Source organism: Vombatus ursinus, unplaced genomic scaffold (genome assembly GCF_900497805.2).
Source record: "Vombatus ursinus unplaced genomic scaffold, bare-nosed wombat genome assembly UNPS02014794.1, whole genome shotgun sequence".
Taxonomy (NCBI): domain Eukaryota; kingdom Metazoa; phylum Chordata; class Mammalia; order Diprotodontia; family Vombatidae; genus Vombatus; species Vombatus ursinus.
This window is the reverse complement of record NW_020954572.1, coordinates 16,155,143-16,179,284: the sequence shown is the minus strand read 5'-3', so window position 1 is coordinate 16,179,284 and position 24,142 is coordinate 16,155,143. Positions and strand designations below refer to the sequence as shown.

At 38.7% G+C, this 24,142-nt stretch overlaps 1 protein-coding gene across 4 annotated transcripts in view; it reads left to right on the top strand.

The window, feature by feature from the left end:
- The window catches only part of SQOR (sulfide quinone oxidoreductase), a 58,710-nt gene extending 48,198 nt beyond the window's left edge, over positions 1-10,512 (top strand). For all 4 annotated transcript variants that reach the window (XM_027870035.1, XM_027870034.1, XM_027870036.1 and 1 more), the window contains 6 exons: positions 1,272-1,466; positions 3,292-3,501; positions 5,280-5,463; positions 8,755-8,822; positions 9,024-9,202; positions 9,906-10,512. In XM_027870035.1, coding sequence (XP_027725836.1) covers positions 1,272-1,466; positions 3,292-3,501; positions 5,280-5,463; positions 8,755-8,822; positions 9,024-9,202; positions 9,906-9,963 — 894 coding nt within the window. In that variant the 3' untranslated portion in view covers positions 9,964-10,512. The remainder of the gene's footprint in view (positions 1-1,271; positions 1,467-3,291; positions 3,502-5,279; positions 5,464-8,754; positions 8,823-9,023; positions 9,203-9,905) is intronic.
- Positions 10,513-24,142: the final 13,630 nt, after the last annotated feature.

Below are 24,142 nucleotides of genomic sequence, written 5' to 3'. Positions count from 1 at the left end.
TGCCTCCTGCACCTCCTATTCCTTAATGTTATGAGTACTAGGATCTTTCTTTATCACATTTGAACAAAATTTTATTTTTATTTTTTGGTAATTTAAAAAAATTACATTAATTTAATTTATTTTTGTTACATTTTAAGTTAGAGAGTATCTAATATAGGTGTTCAGCTCTGATTTGTCACTGCCTGTCAAGGAGGGGCTTGAACTCACTATGATGACGCAGAGCTATTCTAAATGGAAAAAACAGATATCCACATGACTTCCCATCAAGTCGGTGTATCTGTGTACTACTTGCAAGGAAGCAACTGATTTTATTTTATCAAAACGAGCAGCCCAGATAGTTTCTTGCCAGATCCTTGTGTTTTGATAAAGAATTTGACTCATTCCGAGGTAACGTAACTTTTCAGGCTCAGATAATCTAGGATTAAACTTATTGAACTCTGGTCTTCCACTTACACTCAGCATGACACTGCCAGGTTTTAGGAACTCTCTTACTTTCCTACCCTTCCATAAAATGGACATAACAATACTGACCTGCTGCCACTGCTTTTTTCCTGAACTCCCAGAAACCACACCCATGTTGTCCTCATCTTCTCCCAGGCCATTTTCTCCCCACCCTTCATGCATGTAATTCTCATCCAGTTTTCCCCTTCTTGCTTTGAGAAATGTAATCAAATTAACACTCTCATAGCCTCCGAGAAGAGGGTATGTCCTTGGATGGTGCCTGCTGGTCCACTCCTCACCTCTGTGACTTCCTAGGTCAGATCATCCTTCCCTGACCGTCACTCCATTAGAGGTGTTTTGGGCAAAGACTCTCGCTTTCTATTTATGTTCGTATCCCTAGCACTTAGTACAGGGATACCACACATAATGAACATCAGTGTATGTCTTTTTATTTATTGATTCATTGGAAATGAAGAAGAAATGCAATCTTAAAATTATTTGTTGTTGTTTATCCTTCATTCTCAAAGAGGAGAACTGTGTCACAAAGGTGATGTCTTGACTTGCACATGAATTGAATTTAAGTGAGGCAGCGCTGTGCAAAAGTCATCAGCCTCACTCTCTCTTCCAGAGTCATTGTGGCAGGACAAAAGTCAAGACAACTGGCGATGGCCCAGGATGCAGTGGGTGACCTGGGCATTTCTAAATTAAGGTTTTTCCCTAGTCTCAGTTTATCTGAAGCTGATATGGTGTGGTATGTACGCTTAAACTTGAGAGCACTCTTGTCTCAAAAACATAGTGTTTTTTTACCTTCCTTGTCTAATTTGTTTCAGGTCAAAGGTTTGCCTGAAGGTTTTAGTTATCCTAAAATAGGGTCTAATTATTCTGCTGGAACTGTGGAGAAAACATGGAAGGCACTGCAGGATTTCAAGGAGGGCAATGCCATCTTCACTTTACCAAACACTCCGGTTAAGTGCGCAGGGGCGCCACAGAAGATCATGTATTTGTCAGAAGCTTACATGAGGAAGGTACGTTTCATTTCCAAAACTGAGAGTAGAATGGCTTGTAGCACTTAAGTTCAGACTGCCAGTGTACTATTTCTCTCTCTCTCTCCCCTAACACTTCTAAGAAGGCTCAGTCCTTGCTGCAGAGTCTCCTGGATTGTAAACTCCTTGAGACCAGGGACTGTGTCTTAATGACATTTGCATTCCCCAGTATTTAACAACATCAGGAAACATTTATTAAAGACAATGTACCAGGCATTTGGGATCATGAAGAACTGTCTCTGTTCTCAAGCGGATTATGTTCTACTGGGTGGAGGGGAAACAATATATATACAGAGAAGTGAATGCAAAATCTATTAAAAATAAACAACAAAATGATTGCGGGTGGCGGCAATAATATCCCGGGGAATCCAGGATGTGTGTGTGTGTGTGTGTATGTGTGTGTATGTGTGTGTAAGTGATAAAAGTGATCCTTCTCTGATTGGGAAGAACCCTCCTGTTCTTTAATTTGATCTGTGGAATTTTAGTAGGGCCCAGGAGCCTTTTAAACTTTCAGAGGGTGTTTAATATCTGCACTCAACTCTAATTTGTCACTACCTAGCAAGGAGGGACTTTGAGCTCACTATAATGAGGAAGAGTTATTCTAAAGGGAAAAATATGCATTCACGTAACTTACCATCAAGACTATGGACTTCATATGTTGTCCCTCCAGGAGGCATTTGTATTTTATTTAAAAATTATGAATTAAAAAATTATGAACTTTAATATTTCCATATACTAAAGAAAGTAAAAGATAATCATGTATGGAATTGCGAATATACCATGGATCTCTATTTTTTAAAAATATATCAATTTTACTGTGGCATTTATATTTTAAAAGAGATCTGAGAGAGGGCAATGGTTAATACAAAGAAATAGATTGCATAGAATTGAATTTCAGGTAATTATCAATTCTTCTTAAAGGCATAGATAATCACAGACTTTGCCATATATAAGGCTGGTCTATGGACAAAAGCATATCTGCAATTGTGAGCATGGTACTTGCTAACTAAGTGGCTGCTTAGCACAGTAGACAGAGTATGGAACTTGGAATCAGGAAGACCTGAGTTCTAATCCTACATCAGACATTAGCTAGCTATGTGATCCTGGACAAGTCATTTAGTTTTCTTATCTGTAAAATTGGGATGTTAATACCTACCTCCCAGGGTTGTTGTGAGGACTGAATGGATTAGTATATGTAAAGTGCTTTGTAAACCTTAAGGCATGTATAAATGATAGTTAATACTATTATTTATTATTATCTGTTCTCATCCTTTTTGTTATGGGCGTAAAGTATGGCTTAAGATTTTAGAAAGGAGCTGGTGGTGTATGTCATTGTGAGGCCTTTAACTAGGCTTGGGTTGATTTTGGAATTCCAAATAGCCTATAGTTCCTCTACCCACTTTGGGATTTGGGAGAGAATAAATACCATCTCCTTTGGGATGTATGACAAAGATAATTCCAAATTTGTATTCCTTTGTGTTAACACCTTATGCTGTTTTTATTTCTAGCCTGTGCTAGTGGTTTATCATCCCCTAGCACTGGGCATTTCCAGTTTAAACCTTCAATTCTAGTGTCCTCACCTTTGACCCCCATCCCATGTTCTCACTTGGCCACCATGTTGTTGACAGAGAGTAAGATGACAGTAGAAGGTTATCATACTTGTCAAAGTACAAAGGTAACAGTGGCAGGGACTGAAATCTTCTGAGAAAACTAGACTCTTCTTCAAAGAGAAGAAGAAGGAGAAGTCAGTTCATTCTTGGTATTTACTGGTCCCACATGCTCCCTCCTCTGCTATTTTTTTTCTCAGACAGGAAAGCGAGCTAATGCCAATATAATTTTCAACACTGCCCTGGGAGTTGTTTTTGGGGTTAAAAAGTATGCAGATGCCCTGGAAGAAATTATCAAGGCTAGGGACCTCCATGTGAACTTCCGGCAAAACCTTATTGAAGTTCGGCCAGAAAAAAACGAGGCAGTGTTTGAGGACTTGGACAGTCCTGGATCGACCAAAGTGATGTCAGTGAGTACCCCGTTTCACTCTTGAGAGGCTCAGGTAGTCTCCTCTACGGCTGGACCTGGAGTTAAAAAAGACCTGAATTCATATCCTGCCTTAGACACTTACTAGCTGTGTGACTTTGAGTAAGTTGCTAAACCTCCATTAGCCTGTTTCCTCATCTATAAAATATGGGTGACAATAGCATCTACCTCTTAGGGGCATGTGAGGATCTAATGAGGTAATTTAATTAATGGGGGAAGGGGAGAGCAGATTAGGAATGTCTTTGAATGCCAAACAGATTTTATATTTGGTCCTGGAGTTGATAGGAAGCCACTGGAGTTTTGAGTAGGGAGGTGACATGGTCAGAGCTATGCTTTAGGAAGATCTATTTGACAGTTGAGTGGAGGATGGACTGGAATGGGGAGAGACTTATGGTAGGATGACCAATAAATAGGCTTTTGCGATGGTCCAGGTATCAAGGCCTGCACCAGAGTGGTGACAGTGTCAGAGGAGAGGAGTGGGATGTTTTAAAGGTAAAATTGATGACCCTGGCAACAGATTGGACATGGTGAGAGAGAGAATGAGGAGTGGAGTGACTGGGATAATGGTAATACTCTAGACAGTTATAGAGAAGTTAGGAAGAAGGAAGAGTTTGGGGCAAAAGACAATGAGTTCAGTTTTGCACATGCTGAGTTTAAGATGTCTCCTGGGCATCTTGTTGGAGATGTCTAATAGGCAGTTGGAGATACAAGACTAGGGGTCAGAAGAGAGGTTAGGGGTGGATAAGCAGATCTGAGAATCATCAGCATAGAGATGATCATTGAATCCACGGGAACTGAGGAGATCAACAAGGGAAATAATGTAGACAGGGAAGAGAAAGAGGCCCAGGATAGAACCCTGTAGGACTTACGTCAGTCTCTTATCCAGAGAAAGTCTATTAAGCAGCCCTTTAATAGACTAGGGGCATGTATGATATCAAGGAAGTCTTTGGAGTGACATAGGGCCTAGGCCTTTTTGTGCCCCTTTCCAAAAAGGATTTTTCTAATTCTCTTCATTATCCATCTTTTCTGTTTACTCTAGATCCTCAATGTCTGATTCATGATTTCTATAATTATCTATTCTCTCTCTTCTCTCTGTATTCTTCATGAAATCAAAGTTTCCAAGGTATCCGTTCTAGTCTCTCCCCTCTAAATTCTTTCTGCATCCTCTAGGGCTTACTCCAGATGCTTTTCCCGTTATGCGTTGCTCCCAGAACAATGCTAATTGTTGCAGATGTCAGAGACGCTTACTTCCCCATGGCAAAGTCCCTCCTTCACCACTGATTCATACCCTCTCTTGTTTAACATTTTTCATACATTGTCTCAACTTGCTTTTGGGTGGTCAGAACTGACCCCAACTGGGGGCTATTGATCTTTCTCTCAGGCTTGATGGAGTGCAGCACATCCCCCCATATGCTCTGTGCCCTGTCCTGGTTCTGTAATCTGTTCTTCAATTCTCTGGCCCTACACTAGCAATTCAGAGCTTGTTTTCCCTGGCCTTGGCAGGTTAGAGCTTTGCACCGCTGGGTCCAGGTAAAAACAATAATAGTATATAGGATAGGCTGGAGTGGGGAGAGACTTGAGGGTAGGGAGCCGACGTCAGGCCAGGAGAGCAGGCAAGTTTCTAGAGCATGAAGACTTGTTAGGTGCCTGATATTGGCATGAGCCTAATGGACTTGTCAGGGTGATGGGGCCCCAGCAAGAAGACTGGAGAAAGAGTAAGGAATCACAAGTTTATTTTACCTTCTCCTTCTTTTCCTCTAGTATGAGATGCTTCATGTCACTCCACCCATGGGGCCACCAGACGTAGTCAGGGGCAGTCCTGTTGCAGATGTTGCTGGCTGGGTAGATTTGGACAAAGAAACTCTGCAGCACAAGAAATACCCGAATGTTTTCGGAATTGGAGACTGTACTAACCTTCCCACATCAAAGACAGCTGCTGCAGTAGGTAGGATTAAAAAACTGCCATTGTTTTTCTAATTCAAAGTTAGGCCAAAAAGTTGCTATGATAACTAATGACAAACACTTGCCATGTCTCTTCATACTCCAATGGATCTGTGGGCAGATGGTGGCATAGTGGACAGAGAGCTAGACCTGGAATCAGAAAGACCTGAGTTCAAATCCAGCCTCAGACACTTCCTAGCTGCATGACCCTGGGCAAGTCTCTTAACCTCTGTTTGCCTAAATTTCCTTATCTGTAAAATGAGCTGGAGAAGGAAATGGCAAACCACTCTAGTATCTTTGCCAAGAAAACTCCAAATGGGATCATGAAGTGTAGGACACTACTGAAAAGACTGAACAACAAAAATTATTATTATTAGCTCATCAGTTTGGATTTCCTTCCAGTGATGCAGGTTGTAGCCCATTCATGGATGCCCTTCTTGGTCAACTCTTGTCTGTGTCTTCTTTCATATGTTCACCTACCGGGGTCCATCCAACATACCTGAGGCTTAGAGCCTTCCTCATGCTCTCTTCACATAGTGTAGACACAAGTCAGGCAACCTAAGTCTATTAATGGAATCTCCTTTTCTGTCTGTCTGCCTGTCTGTCTGTCTCTGTCTCTGTCTCTGTCTCCCCTCCTCTTCCCCTGTTCTAAAGAGAAAACAATGAGTCTGGGTCCATCTCTGCTTCTGATTTACTGTGCCACCTTGGTCATGTCACTTAACATCTCTGGGCCTCAGTTTTCTCATTTGTAAAATGAGGGGGTTGAACTAGAAGGCCTGTGAGGTCCTTTCTGGCTCTAAATCTGGGATCTTAGGGGCAGCTAGGTGGCGCTGTGGATAGAGCACCAGCCCTGGGAGTCAGGAAGACCTGAGTTCAAACCCAGCCTCAGACACTTGATACTTACTAGCTGTGTGACCCTGGGCAAGTCACTTAACCCCAATGCCTAGCCAAAAAAAAACCAAACAAACCCCCAAAACCCCCCAAAACACCCCTTCATTTGGGGCAGCTAGGTGGCACGATGGATAGAGCATTGGCCCTGGATTCAGGAGGACATGAGTTCAAATCCGGCCTCAGATACAGTAACACTTACTGGCTGTGTGACCCTGGGCAAGTCACTTAACCCCATTGCCTAGCCAAAAAAAAAAAAAGTCTGGGATCTACGTAGGATTATTTCTTCCAAAATCACAAACAGACTACTTAAGAATTTACTATATGAAATTTCCTGAAACAATAGTAAGTGTTTAATAAATGCTTTTGCACTGACTAAAGAATCTAGCATCAGTCAGTAAATATTTATTAAGTGCCTACTATGTACTAGGCCCTGTGCTTCAGATGAGGAAACTGAGTCTTAGAGCGGTTAAAAGGGTTATCTTAGGTCCCAGAAGTGGTGAATTGCCGAGTTGGGATCCAGCCCTGGTCCTCTTGACTCCAAATAGATTTTCTGTCTCCCCTATACCGCACTGCCTCTTTTAGGTTGTCTTTTGTGGTACTACGCCACTAATGTTGGTGATGTGGTCAGGAATAATATGCTCCAATAATATTAACTGAAATTTGTATAGCACTTTTTAATTTTTTTGCAAAGTGCTTGAATGTAAGCACTTCTGGTAATTTTATCACCATTTAATAAATTAAAAAAAAAACCGAGTATTGCAGAGGTTAAAGGACTTAACAGTAAAACAAACTAGTAAGTACTCAAGGGAGGATTAAAATTTAGTTTTCTTTTGACCCCAAGTCCAGCACCATAGCGCATCTCCATATGCATGCCTATGAGATCATATTATGTTACTTTCATTGAAAACTTCTGCAGAAATAATGGAGTGTTCCCCCTTACACCCTTTTATTCTAATTTGATAAACCTGATGACCTTAACATGGGGGAAAAAATCATTGCTACTGAGTGGACCAGTCAACTTCCCTGTGGCTCTGCTCACCATCCTTGTGACTTCCAGAACCAAATTTCCCTGTCTGGCGACTACTTCCCTATAGGTGTTACCTCCTCCTACTAGAATGAAGCTTCTTGTGGTCAGGGACTGTCCTACTTTTGTATTTGTACACTCGGACCTTAGAACAATGCCTGACACATAGCATGTAATAAATGTTCCCTTCCTTCATTTATATTTTGTCCTAAAGTTACTCTTCTTTTGTTTTCAAAAAAGGGCCAATGACATCACGAGGGTGTTGTCTTGACTTGCGTGTGAATTGTATTTAAGTGAAATAGAGCAAAGTAGGACTTTGCACAGCCTTGCTCTCTCCTAGAACAGAAATATAATGACATCTTGTTGTTATAGTTTAATCCTTTCAGTCATGTCCAACTCTTCATGACCCCATTTGGGGTTTTTTTGGTAAAGATACTGTAGTAGTTTGCCATTTATTTCTCCAGCTCTTTTTCCAAATGAGGAAACTGACACAAACATGGTTAAGTGACTTGCCCAGGGCACACAGCTAGTAGGGATCTGAGGCTGGATTTGAACTCAGGAAGAGGAGTCTTCCTGACTCCAGGCCTAGCACTCTATCCACTTGGCCACCTAACTGCTTCATAATGATACCTAGGAGGGTTTATTTCAAAGAGGTAAATTACAGATGTCCAAGTTAAATACACGTTGGCATTCTCTCCAAAAAAACTGCTACTGATATCCACTAAAAGAATGACGAATTGGGGGTGAAGAGATGCAGCTTGAATCTCTCCTTTTATTTTCTGTTGTTTGAAATTGACAATCCAATTAACTCCTCCTTCTAGAAAGAGCAGGTTGATTTGTTTCCTACCAGAGAAGAGAGGTGAGGTGGAGGTGTTCTGTAAATGTTTAACACCCAGCTGTCTGGGGGAAAATATGCATGACATGCTTTTAAGTTTAGTATACATCATTAACATTTTTCTCCATCACTTTCTTAAGCCTAGAAAATCAACAAAGCAATAAATCAGGCCTTGATTTGTAGCATTTATCAATTCCTGATGTATAAATAAATGCTCATGCTGAAAATTTAGCTCTCATGAGCCAATACAGCTGACTCTAAAACATCTGTGTGTGTGTGTGTGTGTGTGTGTGTGTGTGTGTGTGTGTTGAAATGGATGACTATGAACTTGCCTCCACCAGTAGCTAGAGATTTTTTGGAATCCAGAAATGGAAAGAATAGGAAAGATGAGGGGGTTTGTGAACATGAGGATATATGTGACCTTTGACGTGGTGGGAGGGGCACATCTCCTGCTCCCGACCTAACTTGTTTACAATGAAATTAATTTACAAACGGATGAAATAAAATGAATAGTACTATCCTGACTGTTCATTTTTCTCCTGTAGCCGCTCAGTCTGGAGTACTTGACCACACAATTTCCCTGGTAATGAAGAATCAAAAACCGGTCAACAAGGTACCATGTTGTTGTAAGAGTTACTTAGCCCAGAGTACATGAAAATCCTTCTTAGCTTACCTGGAGTTGTTACCCCCATTTTGAACCATGATCATCTTAATTACTTAAAAAACTCCACCAAACCTCTTTAAAGACTTTAAAAGTCTACTCTGCTTGAGAGAACTCTATGTGTTACTCTCTTTTTCTGATTCTCTGTTTCAGTATAATGGGTATACATCTTGTCCACTTGTTACAAACTACAACAAAGTGATACTTGCTGAATTTGACTACAGCGCTCAGCCTCTAGAAACCTTCCCCTTTGACCAGAGTAAAGAACGACTCTTGATGTACCTTATGAAAGCTGATATGATGCCTTTTCTTTATTGGAATGGAATGCTAAAGTAAGTATTATTTCAATCACATACAAAGTTGTGATATTCTTCTAGTATATTCTTGTAACCTCATTGAGCTCAAGAGAAATACTTCCAGGGAAATGGTCCTCTTTCTCATGAAAGTGGGTGAATTTTACACAACACTTTACATATGCTATCTCATAATAACCCTGTGAAGGTATTATTATCCCCATTTTACAGATGAAGAAGCTTAGTCTTTGAGAAGGTAAGGGACTTTCCCAGGGTCACACAGCTAGTAACTGTCAAGGCAGGCCTTCCTGACTCCAAGAATGGCCCTCTCTCTTGTAGATTAGGAGGGGTATCCCAAGTCAGCTGCTTCATGTCCCTCACACTATCTTTCCCCACTCTAACAGAGAGGATCTTTTGGCTAAATCACAATATTAATATCGAGGGCTTATATTTATATAGCACCATATACCTTTCAGGTCCTACTCAATATTACCATATTAGGCAGATCAGGTTGACTGCTTGAGAGGTGGAGAAAATGAGGCACTGAGAGAGAGTGCAGTAAGTCTGTCTCAGGGAATGAATTCAAATTTGAGTATTGGACTCTATACCTTGAGTAGCATTCTAGTCACCGGACTATGTTAAGTGTCTCCCATTGATCTGTAATTTCTTTTTTCGGCATCTCAATGGTTTTGTTATTAATCACACATCCTTTCTCTGTCTTTTTTTTTTTTTTTTTTAACAGGGGCTACTGGAGGGGCCCAGCCTTTTTGCGCAAGTGTCTACATTTGGGTAGAGATTAGAGATGATTGAAGACCTACATTCCTGACCAGTCTCCTCCAATGGAGGGTTTTTAATCCCAAACCACTGCCTTCAACCCAAAGCAGAATGAAGGGCTTAAAGCTTAATCCTATAAATAACTTGAACCCTTTTGAAAAAGCCACCTTATTGGCTTGCCTACCTAAATGAAAGAGCCCAATCCTTACTTCATGACGCATGTGTACCAGTGTGGATATTGTTAGCAGAAGACCATTATCATAATGGTGGGAATGAAACACCACACTGCTGTTTTTCTCCATTATGAATATTCAACACCAGTCTTACGTAATTTATTTTAACAAAGCAAGTCACAGATCACCAAGTTAACCATAGATTTTCAGAATTTTTATGGGTTTTAGGTGAGGCCGATTCTTAGATAAGTGATCAAATTGCCAGACTGAGATGTACATTGTTTTCAGACCACGTCTAATCACAAAACTGTTGAAATGGTGAGCGTTCCTATCTCATCACTTTCAAAGTCTATCCCTGTCGATGTTTTAATGAAGCACATTAAATCACATTGGTATACTGGGCCTGTGCAAGTTCTTAGAGTCTTTTATTGACCCCTTCCTAGCTCTTTCTCTCTCTCTCTCTCTCTCTCTCTCTATATATATATATGTATTGTTGTTGTTAAGCCATTTTTCAGTCATATCCGACTCTTTGTGACCTCTTTTTGGACATACACACACACACACGCACATATATGCATATATATATATATATGTATATATGTATACACACACAACAGGTACATATTATCCTAGGGAAGGAAGACATTAGTTGCTAAAGGGACCAGGAAAGGTCTCATACGGCTTGAGCTGAGTCTTGAAGGAGAACAGGGATTCAAGAGGCTAAGATAGGGAGGGAATCTCTCTCTCTCTCTCTCTCTCTCTCTCTCTCTCTCCCTCTGACATGGAGGACAGCTGGTGCAAAGATAGAGAGATTGGAGACAGTGTTGTGTGAGGAGGAACAGGAAGTATAGTTTTTTTGGATTGTAGAGAGTATGAACAAGAGTAACGTATCCCAAGTTTAGGAAGGTAGGATGGCGTCAGATTTTGAAGAGTTTTAAATGCCCCAAAGAAGAGTTTATATTTGATTCTAAAAGTAATAGAGAGCCATTGGGGTTTATTGAGAAAGGAGGGTAGTGGTGATGTTGTTTGAACAGTGCTTTAGCAAAATCATTTTGGCTGCTGGGGGTGGTGGTGGATGGATTGGAGTTGAGGGATACGAGAGGCAGAGAGATCAATTAGGAGGCTATTGTAATAGGTTAGATGAGAGGTAATAAGGGCCTGATTTGGGGTGGTAACTGTAAGTAGAAAGAAGAATGTAGATTCAAGAATTGTTGTGGAAATAGAAATGATAGGATTTAATTAACAACTGATTGGATATTTGGGGGTGAGTGAGAATAAGGAATTCAGGATGACACCAAGATTGTGAACCTAGGGGACTAGAAGAATGGTGGTGCCTTGATAGAGACTGGGAATTTTGGAAGCAGGTGAGTTTTTAGGGGAGAGATAATGTGTTCTGTTTTGGATTTGCTGAGTTTGAATTGCTTATGGGATATCCAATTTGATGAAATATCCAATTGGAAGTTGATAATGTAGGACTGCAGGTGAAGAATGAGACTAGGGCTAAATATTTACATCTGATAGTCATCTCTATAGAGGTAGTATGGTAGGACTAATATCTTTCAGCACTTCCCCCCAAAACAGGGGTTAAGCTCATCTCTTTTTTTAAAATAATTGATTTATTTATTTTTAGTTTTCAACATTCACTTCCATAAGATTTTGAGTTTTAAATTTTCTTTCCCTCCCTCTCCTCCTCACCCTCTACCACCCAAGATGGCATACAATCTGATATAGGGTCTACTTATACATTCATATTAAGCATATTTTCTCATTAGTCATGATGTAAAGAAGAATTAGAACTAATGGGAGGAACCACGAGAATGAAGCAATAAAACAAAACAACAAAGGAAAAGGCGAGCAAATAGTATGCTTCCATCTGCATTCAGACTCCATAGTTCTTTCTCTGGATGTGGATAGCAATTTCCATCATGAATCTTTTGGAGTTGTCTTAGAACCTTGCATTTCTGAGAAGAGCTAAGTCTACCAAAGTCAGTCATCGCACAGTGTGGTTGTTACTGTGTACAACGTTCTCCTGGTTCTGCTCATTTCACTCAGCATCAGTTCATATAACTCTTTCTGGGTTTTTCATTTCTTACAGCACAATAGTATTCCATTACATTCATATACCACAACTTGTTCAGCCATTCCCCAATTGATGGGTTTCCCCTCAATTTCCAATTCTTTGCCACCACAAAAGAGTTGTTATAAATATTTTTGTACATATGGGTCCTTTTTCTGTTTTTATGATCTCTTTGGGATACAGCCCTAGAAGTGGTATTGCTGGATCAAAGAGTATGCACAATTTTATAGCCCTGTGGGCACAGTTCCAAATTGCTCTTCAGAATGGTTGGATCAGTTCACAACTCCACCAACAATGTATTAGTGTTCCAAATTTCCCACATCGTCTCCAACATTTATCATTGTCCTGTTTTGTCATGTTAGCCAATCTGATAGATGTGATGTGGTACCTTAGAGTCGTTTTGATTTGCGTTTCTCTACTCAATAGTGATTTAGAGCATTTTTTCTTTTTTCCTTTTTTTTGGCTATTAATTTTTCTTATTGCGAACTTAACAATGAACAAATAAAATGAACATTTCCACAATCAAAATGGAAAAGAAAAGATCATTCATAAAACTCTGAATCTTTATTTTATAAAGCTTGCTTTTCTTTTTAAAGTATATAATAAATTTAATATTTAACTTTCAAAGCTAACCCCCTTGTTTGTATTTCCTTCAGGCATTACTCTTTTTAAAAAAAATTAATTGATTTTTAGTTTTCAACATTTTTTTAAATTTTCTCCTCCTCCTTCCCCACCTCCCTCCCCAAGATGGCATGCAATCTGATATAGGCTCTATATATACATTCCTATTAAACATATTTTTACATTAGTCATGTTGCAAGAAAGAATTAGAACCAAAAGAAGGAATCACAAGAAAGAAGAAACAAAACAAAACAGAAGAAAAAAAAGAGCAAATAGTATGCTTTGATCTGCATTCAAACTCCATAGCTCTTTCTCTGGATGTGGATAGTACTTTCCATCATGAGACTTTGGGAGATGTCTTAGATCCTTGTATTGCTGAGAAGAGCTAAGTCTATCAAAGTTAGTCATTGCACATGGCTATTACTGTGTGCAATGTTCTTCTGGTTCTGCTTACTTCACTCAGCATCAGTTCATACAAATCTTTCCAGTTTTTCTGAAGTCTGCTTGCTCATCATTTCTTATAGTACAATAGTATTCCATTACATTCATATACCACAACTTGTTCAGCCATTCCTCAGTTGATGGGCATCCCCTCAATTTCCAATTCTTTGCCAACACAGAAAGAGCTGCTATAAATATTTTTGTACATGTGTTCATTCCCATTTTTATGATCTCTTTGGGATATAGTCCTAGAATGGTATTGCTGGGTCAAAGGGTATGCACATTTTTATAGCCCTTTAAGCATAGTTCCAAATTGCTCTCCAAAATGGTTGGATCAGTTCACAACTCCACCAAAAATGCATTAGTGTTCTGGTTTTCCCACATCTTCTCCAACATTTATCATTGTCCTGTTTGTCATGTTGGCCAATCTGATAGGTGTGATGTGGTACCTCAGAATTGCTTTGATTTGCATTTCTCTAATCAATAGTGATTTGGAGCATTTTTTCATATGACTATAGATAGCTTTAATTTCTTCATCTGAAAACTGCCTGTTCATATCTTTTGACCATTTGTCAATTGGAGAATGACTTGTATTCTTAGAAATTTGACTCAGTTCTCTATATATTTTAGAAATGAGGCCTTTATCAGAGACACTGGTTGTAAAAATTCTTTCCCAGTTTTCTGCTTCCCTCCTAATCTTGGATGCATTAGCTTTGTGCAAAACCCTTTTAATTTAATGTAATCAAAATTATTCATTTTGCATTTCATAACGTTCTCTATCTCTTGTTTGATCATAAATTCTTCCCTTCTCCATAGATCTGAAAGGTAAACTATTTCTTGCTCTCCCAATTTGCTTATAGTATCAGTTTTTAGAACTAAATTGTGGACCCATTTTGACTTTATCTTGGTATAGGGTGTAAGATGTTGGTCTATGCCCAGTTTCTGCCCAACTATTTTCTAGTTTTCCCAGCAGTTTTTGTTAAATAGTGATTTCTTATCCCAGAAGCTGGAGTCTTTGGATTTATCAAATAGTAGATTAGAATAGTCATTGACTGTTGTATCTTGCATACCTAACCTATTTCACTGATTCACCACTCTATGTTTCTATTAATTTATTTTGATTTATCAACAATCACTTTCATAACCTTTGAGTTTAAAATTTTTCTCCCCCTCCCTCCTCACCTCCCTCCCTAAGATGGTGAGCAATCTGATAGAGGCTCTACATACACATTCCTATTAAATGTATTTTCACATTAGTCATGTTGTAAGGAAGAATTAGAACCAATAGGAGGAGCCACAAGAAAGAGGAAACACAACAAAACAGAAGAAAAAAAATAATAAATAGTATGCTTTGATCTGCATTCAAACTCTATAGTTCTTTCTTTGGATATGGATAGCATTTTCCATCATGAGGCCTTTGGAGATGTCTTAGATCCTTGTATTACTGAGAAGGGTTAAGTCTATCAACGTTAGTCACCACACAATGCACCACTCCATTTCTTAGCTGGTACCAAGTAGTTCTGATGATTACTGCTTTATAATACAATTTAAGATTTGGCACAGCTAGGGCCACCTTCCCTAGCATTTCTTTTCATTAGTTTCCTTGATATTCTGGACCTTTTGTTCTTCCAGATGAATTTTGTTATTGTTTTTTTTCTAGCTCTATGAAATAACTTTTTGGTAGTTTGATTGGGCATGGTGCTAAATAAGTAAATTAATTTAGGTAGAATTGTCATTTTTATTATATTAGCTCAGCTAGTATAAACAAAACAAAAACCCAGATCAGAGAAAGTATCCAAGAGGAAAGGGTAGTCAATAATGTTAAACATCATAGAGAAGTCAGTAAGGATGAGGATTGTGAAAAGTCCACTCGATTCGACAATTAAGAAATCATGAGCAATTTCAGTTCAGTATTGAAATCTGAAGCCAAATTGCAGAGGGTTCAGCAGACTGGGAGAGAAGTGGAAGAAATGTGTGTTAGCACCTTTTTTTTTTTTTTTAAAGGAGTTTGAACGATAAAGGGCAGAAAGTTATAAGATGATTGATAATAGGTCTGATAGATAATAGATACGTAATAGGTAACTGTCTACTGAGAGTTTTTTGAAGGATGGGTGAGACTTTGATAAGTTTTTAGATAGCAGGGAAGGAGCTAGTAGATACAGAGAGATTAAAAATGAGAAAACTTGGTTTGGTACCTTTTCTGTACTGGCGAGCACTGTTAAAGTAAGTTTGGTTCTATCGTGTGTGTGTGTGTGTAGGTATGTACATATCTATATCTATATAATAGATAGACAATAGATAGATTTCTGGCTGTAGAATCTAAAAGATCTCTGTTTAAGTCATGCTCTGATACGCACCAGCTGTGTGACAAGTTACTTAGTGTCTCAAAACACTGGATTCATCTAAGACTAGTGTAGAAGCCATATTTAACACCAGATGGATGATTCATTGATGTGGATGGAGAAAGTTCCCACATCAGGAGCCCCTATACTGGTTACACCAGCAAGCTGAATACCAACAAAGAAATATGCATAAAGCTGCTTGCCTCTGAGGGGAGAGAGGAGAAAATAAGCATTTATATCATACCTAATATGTGCCAGGCATGGTGTTAAGTGCTTTACAAATATTAGCTCATTTGAGCTTCACAGCAACCTTGCAAAACAGATGGGTACTGTCATTATTACAGTAGAAGAAATTGAGGCAAAGTGCCTTACCCAGGGTCACAGAACTACTAAGTGTCTGAGTCTGGATTTGAACTCAGATCTTCCTGGCTCCAGGCCCAGTGTTCTATCTACTGTACCACCTAGTTGCCACTGAAGGATTTAATTTCTCTCAACATTTTTCACTCTTAATTTACATCTACACCAAGAAGTTGAGGCAAGGAATAAATAATGACTATATTCACATTCATCAATTTTACTGCTCACTAGATATTCTGGGAAAGGTTAAATACTTAAGAATGACAATAAGATTTGTATGTAGACTAGCTCAGCTCTCTTTTCTATCTACTTATCGAACCATTTGGAAACAGCCAAAGTGAACAGAAAGGGAAATGAAAAGGAGAAGAATGGGTTTAGTGAGGCTGTAGGGTATCATCAACAATGAGTATGAGGAGTGGGGGGAAACCTCATGGAGGACAAGTAAGATTGGAAAAGAAGATGGGTCCATCATGACAGAGAAACTGAGGCTCATTCACTTAGCAAATTTTTTAAAATTTATTTTTTTATTTTTGGCGGCAATCAGAGTTAAGTGACTTGCCCAGGGTCATACAGCTAGTAAGTGTCTGAGGTTGGATTTGAACTCTCATCCTCCAGACTCCAGGGCCTGTTCAGCAAATATTTTTTGAGTAGCTACTATTTGCAAGGCATTCCAGGGGGGATGCAAAGAGGAATAAGATAGAATCCCTGTCTCATGGGGCTGACAGTCTAGTTGAAGAAATAAGAAATGGACACAGATACCTGTAATATATGTTTGAAGGTGAAAGTACAAAAGATAGGTACAAAATGTTCTTCTTTTATTGCCCAGAAGCAAGTAAGACTTTCATGGAGAAGGAGGCTTTTCAGATGAGCCTTGAAGGTTGGGTAAAATTTAGAAAGGCAGAGAGAGGAGAGAAAGGCCTTTCAAATGTGAGGAATAGGGTGGAATTTGAAAAGTGGTTGAGTAAGTTTAGGTCACCGTGACATTGTTAGGGTTTGCTCTGGGATTCAGATTTCAGCCCTCCTGACTTCTAGCTCACAGCTCTTTCCACTAGATCATTCTATGTTTGTGAAATTACAATACAAACTTTGGCACTAGGAAATTGCTGACTCCATTTTGAATTATTCTGGGAAGTCTGTTGTAGACTTAGCTAGAGTGACATGTATTGACTAAGAAGATGACCAGACACAACGGTCTCTCTCCGACTTCTATTCTGTGAGCTATGAAAGTTCACAGCTGTGAGTTATGAAAGGTCAAAAATATGTTCACTTCAGAAAAAGAGAAATTTGAAATCTTATGGATGAATGAATGAATGGAAAAAATATTTATTAAGCTCTTACTATGTGCAAATCACCGAGTGCTTTGTGCTTCAGACACAAACAGAGAACGAAGACTGTCCCTGTTCTCAAGGAACTCAGTCTAATGGGGGAAATAAAACACATAAGGGTTCAGCTATAAATCTGATGGGAAAATCTCATGGTTCTTAGGGAGCCGCAGGAGAACTGATGGTCTCTAGTGTCAATTCCATTAAACTATATTAGTTTCTGATACTGAATTATTTGGCAGTAGTGAGACCATCTCTAGTCGTCCTGATCTATATCTCACCACTGGACCCAGATGGCTTGGGAGGAGAAAGTAAGGCTGGTGATCTTGCGCAGCCCTCCCTCACTTAAATTCAATTCACTTACAAGCCATGACATCATCTTCCTGATGTCATGGTCCGCTTCGAGAATGAAGGACAAACAACAATTTGGCAATAACAAGTACCCTGGCATAGAGAACTTATTTTCATTTTTACTTTATCTTTAATAGCTATGGATATGGGGACCATCGCACCTGGAGAGACAGTTGCCAAGTCCCCTAGCCACAAGGGTTACTTCCTTGGATGATAGTTGTAGGGTCAGGCTGGAAGCAGGGTTGGTGGTATTTTTGGGGAGAAGTTGCTATTCCTGGTGCTCTTGGACTTACCTACCCTATTGTGACAAGTGGTCAATAGTTAGTATAGGTGGTGGCAGAGATGGTAGGCCTCTTTGTCAAAGGGGATTGCTCCTCTGGTTGATGGCTCTGTGTGTGTGTGTGTGTGTGTGTGTGTGTGTGTGTATAAGCAGAACAGATGGTTTAAGAATGCTGCTGTTTCAAAGATCTTGAACCTGTGCCACTAATTTAGGATTGGACAAGAATTTATCTATTCCAATCCTCTTATTTTATAAAAGAGGAAATAGAAAGCCAGAGAGATATAGCAGCCTTCCTTTGTGAGTTGGGGGCAAACAGCAAGAGAAAGGGAGGTGAAAACAAACCATCTAATGACAGTCATGCTTTTAATCTATGCCTTAGATAAGGATGGGGTCACTCTGACTATCCTTGTGGATGCCTCTTTTCAGTTGAGGGGCAAATTAAAGGAAGTGAAATCCTCTTGGCAGGTTGAAACTTCTTGAATTGAGCAAGTAGGAAATAGCAGCAATTTTTCTGTAACTAAAGATTTCCTGTTTATCGATAGGGATACCAGTAATTCCTCTGAAGGAGCAGTATAAACTTACTGCTCCCATGGGAGAGAGAGAAAAGACCTTAGAGGTAGTTAAGAAAAGCTAACATTACTGAGAGTTGATTTTTTAAAAATGCCCTGTCCTCTGAAGTATAGGATTCTACACCAATAAAATCCCAAATTATTTTATAACATGCAATATATGAGCCTATAAAGTTATTGTTACTGTACCTCTCAAGTACAGCACTAGGCAACTCCCAAGAAATAATGTTGGGCGGAAATAAGAACTTATACTGCACATATAGCAAAACTGACATTGGTAGATATTTGTCTTCAAACATCTCAGCCCTTCCTTTCTGCACTCACTTCTCTCAGAGATCTGAGATGCTCAGGGATCTCTATTGTAATATTTCCTATGGTCAGTGCCCCAAGGTCTAGGCCTACTTTTCTTCAACTACCCTCCCTCCATCAGACCTTACTTATCTAACATGCCATTTCATAAAATGTTACAGCTGCAGAGAACCTCAGAATTCATCTCATCTAACTCCCTTATTTTATTGAAGAGGAAACTGAGAGTCAGAGAGGATCTATGGATCCTGGGGGGTCTTACTGGGTAATAGAAGCTAGTTTAATAAAGAATGTGGTTTATGGTATTTAGTGTCTGATAATATGTCACTGTGTTATCTCCTCCAGATAACATTTGTATCTTGTATCTATGTCTTTACCCAAAGATATGAATAATATGGATAGGGCCAGTGGTGGTGGCAGGGTTCTTTCAGGGAATTGCCCCTAAAATCCCACGATATACAGAGACACCCACTCTGCTTATATTTATGTCTGGCTTTGCCTTTATAGACCTAGTTTATTCCTCATAGCCCACATAGAAACCAGAATTGGACAGATTGAGGAGAGCAGGCTGAATTGCTTTTGGGAAATTGCAAAGCTCTTCTCCTAACCCCTAAACTTCCCTTAGGAGACAGCTGGGTGACACAGTGAATAGGGAACTGGGCCTGGAGTCAGAAAGAAGTGAGTTCAAATTGAGCCTCAGATAATGGTTATGTGACCCTGAGCAAGTCACTTAAATTTTTGTCTGCCTCAGTTTCCTCAACTGTAAAAAACATACAATAGCATTTAACTCACAAGGTTATTGTGAGGATCAAATGAGATACTTGTAAAGCACTTATCACAGTGCCTGGCATACAGTAGGCAATTTATAAATGCTTATTCTATTCCCTTCCCCTATACCACCTCTGTCTTTAGAAGAGTAAGCTCAAAGTTTAGTTCCTACACAGCATTGGTCTCACCTGAGAGGAATGATTATTGATAACCAATGATTTAGGGACATCTAGAGTTCTCCCTTTTTTCTAAAGTCCTGATTTCAAAAGTTCAGTCTCTTGAAGGACATTGCCAATAATGAGTTTGTACTAACTTTCTTGTTCAGACCCCACAAAGTCATTGTGCTCTACTAGGGTTTGGATGGGGATAAATTTTTTGAATAGATTGTCCAAGGCTGGGGATAAATTAGAAGTAAATGACATAATCAAAATTTATTTGAATAGGTTCAGCTCCTCATTGTAACATTCATTCTCTCATTAATTGTTAACCAATCAGTTGATTGCCACTCTTAGGAACGCCCCCTCTTCCAATGGGGATATAAGACATGAGACTACCCCCATGATTGTCTTTAGTCTAAGAGAGAGATGTCAAATGACCATCCTTTTATTAAAATGCTGGCATTGATTAAATTACCCAGAAATCATGTCCCTCAAACCTTTGAACTGCCACACACCAAATTCATGTCTAAAGTTGGCATCACTACCAGATGAGTACTTCTGTGGGGTCCCAAAGGTCACTCATGAAGAACACTCCTTAATATTCAAGGTATTGATACTGCATTGGCTATAGGTGTGCTGTTACTTTTATCACATTCTGGAATTCCAGGATACTGGCACAACCTCGTGATGACCTTTTCAACTTACTAGGTCATGAGGTTCTACTTCCTTTCCCTAGAAAAGATGAAATAGGCTAAGGATGAAGGCCAATTTCTCAGATGACTTTTTTGAAGACACCAACAATTGTGGCTATGCAGCCAATTGAAAAAGGTTCTACATTCTTGGCCAACTGGCACTAGTTACATGTCTATGCATGCTCCATAGTCTCTCTAAGGCATTCCCCAATGTGTCATCACCATTCTCCTGGAAGTAAACTCTTTAGCCTCTCCATGTGGAAAGGGTGCATCAATCGGGCAAGCTGGCATAACCTGCACATCCACCACGCCTCATTACAGGCATATTCTTCAGAAATTGTCACTAATTCACTTTCAGTAGAAGAGACTATTTGAGGATTATTGTGTGTGGGGCAGTGAGGTAGTGCAGTGGAAAGAGCACCGGCCCTGAAGTCAAGGAGGACCTGAGTTCAAATCCATGAATGATTAAGCACAGAGAAATTCAGAAGCACAGAAAGAAAAGTCCAAATCCAGAACATACAATCCCCTACATTTTTCTATATTTTTCATTAAGATTTACACAAACTGTCATTTACCTATGGGATGTTCAAAAAATAATTCATGATATGGAGCCTAGGAGAGATACTAGGGATCTATCTACCTCTATCTCTGTCTCTATATCTCTATCTCTATCTCTATTTATGTTTTTATCTATCTGTCTCTATATATTTATATCTATGTCTATATCTATCTATTTATCTATCATCTATCTAGATATCTCTGTCTAGAAATCTATATCTATCTATATCTAGATATCTCTGTCTATATATCTCTATTTATCTATCTCTGTCTCTATCTAGATATCTACATCTATGTCTATATTTATGTATCTATCTCTATGTCTAGATATCTATATCTATCTATCTATCTATCCCTGTCTCTATCTAGATATCTATCTCTATCTCTACCTATATATCTGTATCTATCTCTATCTAGATATATATATTTATGTCTCTATCTATCTATCTCTATTTAAATATCTATATCTATCTATCTCTATCTCTAGATATCTATGTCTATATGTATCTATCAATCTATCTCTATCCCTATCTCTATATCTATGTTTATATTTATCTATGACCTATGTATTTATCTATCTATATCTTGATACACCTATGTCTATATCTATCTATCAAATTGGAAATCACCTGCATAGAGGTAATCATTGAACCTATAGGAGCTGATGCAATCATGAAATGAAAAAGTATAGAGTGAAAAGAGAAGGGGGTCTAGGACAGAGCTTTGGGGGAACATCCATGGTTAGTGGGGATGACCTGGATGAAGAAAGAGAAAAAAAAGATTGAGGAGAGGTTGGACAGATAGGAGGAGAAGCAGGACAATGATGTCATGAAAACCTAGAGAGGAAAAAATATTCATTAAGGGAGATGATTAACAGTGTCAAATACTGAAGAGAAGTTAAGAAGGATTAGAATTGAGAAAAGGCCATTAGATTTGGCAATTGAGAGATCATTATTCATAATTTTTTAATTTTTAAAATAAATTTTATTGATATAATTAAAAAAATATATCACCATAGTTTCTCTCAGGACCCCCTTTCTTTTCCTTCTCTGAGGGCACCCCAATATAACAAATCATACTTTTTTTTTTTTTTTGGCTAGGCAATGGGGTTAAGTGACTTGCCCAGGGTCACATAGCTAATAAGTGTCAAGCGTCTGAGGCTGGATTTGAACTCAGGTTCTCCTGACTCCAAGGCCAGTGTTCTATCTACTGCGCCACTCAGCTGCCCCACAAATCATACTTTTTAAGGACAAGAAAAAGAGAGAGAAAAAAATCTGAAAATATGTGCAATGTGCCACATTTGTGGACCTCCCCACCTTTGCAAAGGGGTATTTTGAAAGTGTCTTCTCTTATTTCTTCTTTTGAGCTATACTTGTTCTTTATAATTTGCTACATTCACTTTCGATTTTTGTTATGTGCTTGTTCTTTCCATTTACATTGTTGTGGTCATTGTGACTATTATTTTATTGGTTTTACTTACTTCATTCTGTAGTAATGCATGTGGATCTTCCCATGTTTCTTTATATCATCATAGTCATATTTTCTTACAGTAGAGTAATATTCCCTTACCTTCATGTGCCATAATTTGTTTAGCCATTCTCCAGTCAATGGGCATCTACTTTATTTCCAATTCTTGGTTATCACAGAAAGTGACACTATCAATATTTTGGTGTATGTTGGATAGATATAAATCCACTAATGGAATCCTTGGGACAAGAGGTATGATATTTTAGTTACTCTCTTTGCGTAAATTCCGAATTGCTTTCCAATAATAATGTACTAGTGCACCTATCTTCCTACATTCATATTTTTTAGTGTGAATTTTTGGGGATACCAACAATTCTCAGGTTAGTTCTCTGAGCTTTATTCTTTTTTTTTGCTTCAAAAAGTCCATTTGTAGAGTTTTCAAAACTTTCCATTGTGTCAGTTTCTCATTTTGTCACGCTTTTTGTTATTCTGCTTCTGTTGTTTTATTTTCCATCAGGAGTCTACAGCTTTGCAAAGACATTCTCTGATTGTTTTAGCCTGTTAGTGAGGAAAGTGATTGTGTGTTTTGCATAAAAGCCAAGGTTGTCTCATTTTCATAGACCAATCACATTGAGAATACCAAAGTTATATGGAAACCTTTAAAGCGGGGATTCTGAACCATTTTTGTTTCTTGGACCCTTTTGGCAGTCTGGTAAAGCCTATGGGCACCTTCTCAGAATGACCTTTTGAAAGGTGTAGCATAAAATTACAAAGGAAACCAATTATATTGAAATAGTTACTAAAATGTGAAAAAAAACCATGGTATAGTAATATATCTGGCAGTGGGTTTTTTAAAAAATTAATTTATTTTTAGTTTTCAACTATCACTTCTATAAGCTTTTGAGTTTTAAATTTTTCTCCCCCTCCCCCCTCATCTCCTTCCTAAAGATGGCATGCAATCTGACATAGGCTCTACATATACATTCCTATTGAACATATTTTCACATTAGTCATGTTGTAAAGGAAGAATTAGAACCATTAAGAGGAACTACAAGAAGGAGGAAACAAAACAAAACAGAAGAAAAAACCCCCAGCAAATAGTATGCTTTGTTTGCATTCCAACTCCATAGTTCTTTCTCTGGATGTAAATAGCATTTTCCATCATGAGATTTTTGGAGATGTCTTAGATCCTTGCATTGCTGAGAAGAGCTAAGTCTATCAAAACCAGTCATCACACAATGTGGCTGTTACTGTGTACAATGTTCTCCTGGTTCTACTCACTTCACTCAGGATCAGTCCATACAAATATTTCCAGGTTTTTCTGAAGTCCGCTTGCTCGTCATTTCTTATAGCACAATAGTATCCCATTACATTCATATACCCAGTAGGTTTAATAACTAAAGTAATTTTGAAGTAGCAATGAATATAAATGATGTTCTGAAATATTTGCTGTGATAATAATATGATATGAAAATATCTGTGATTTCTACTGGTGACAAAGTCACAAATACTACTACTACTACTAGTATTGCAGTTTTTTGCCTACATTCATACTTGAAGGAAATTTTCAATTTTAGTTACAGTTTAGTGAAGCTAAAGATGTACTTATCTTTTTTATCCAAACTCGTAGACCCTCTGAAATCTATCCAGAGACTCACTGAGTGTCTGTGGACCCTGGATTAAGCATCTTGACACTAGAGGGAAGCTGAGAAGCCTCAGTTCT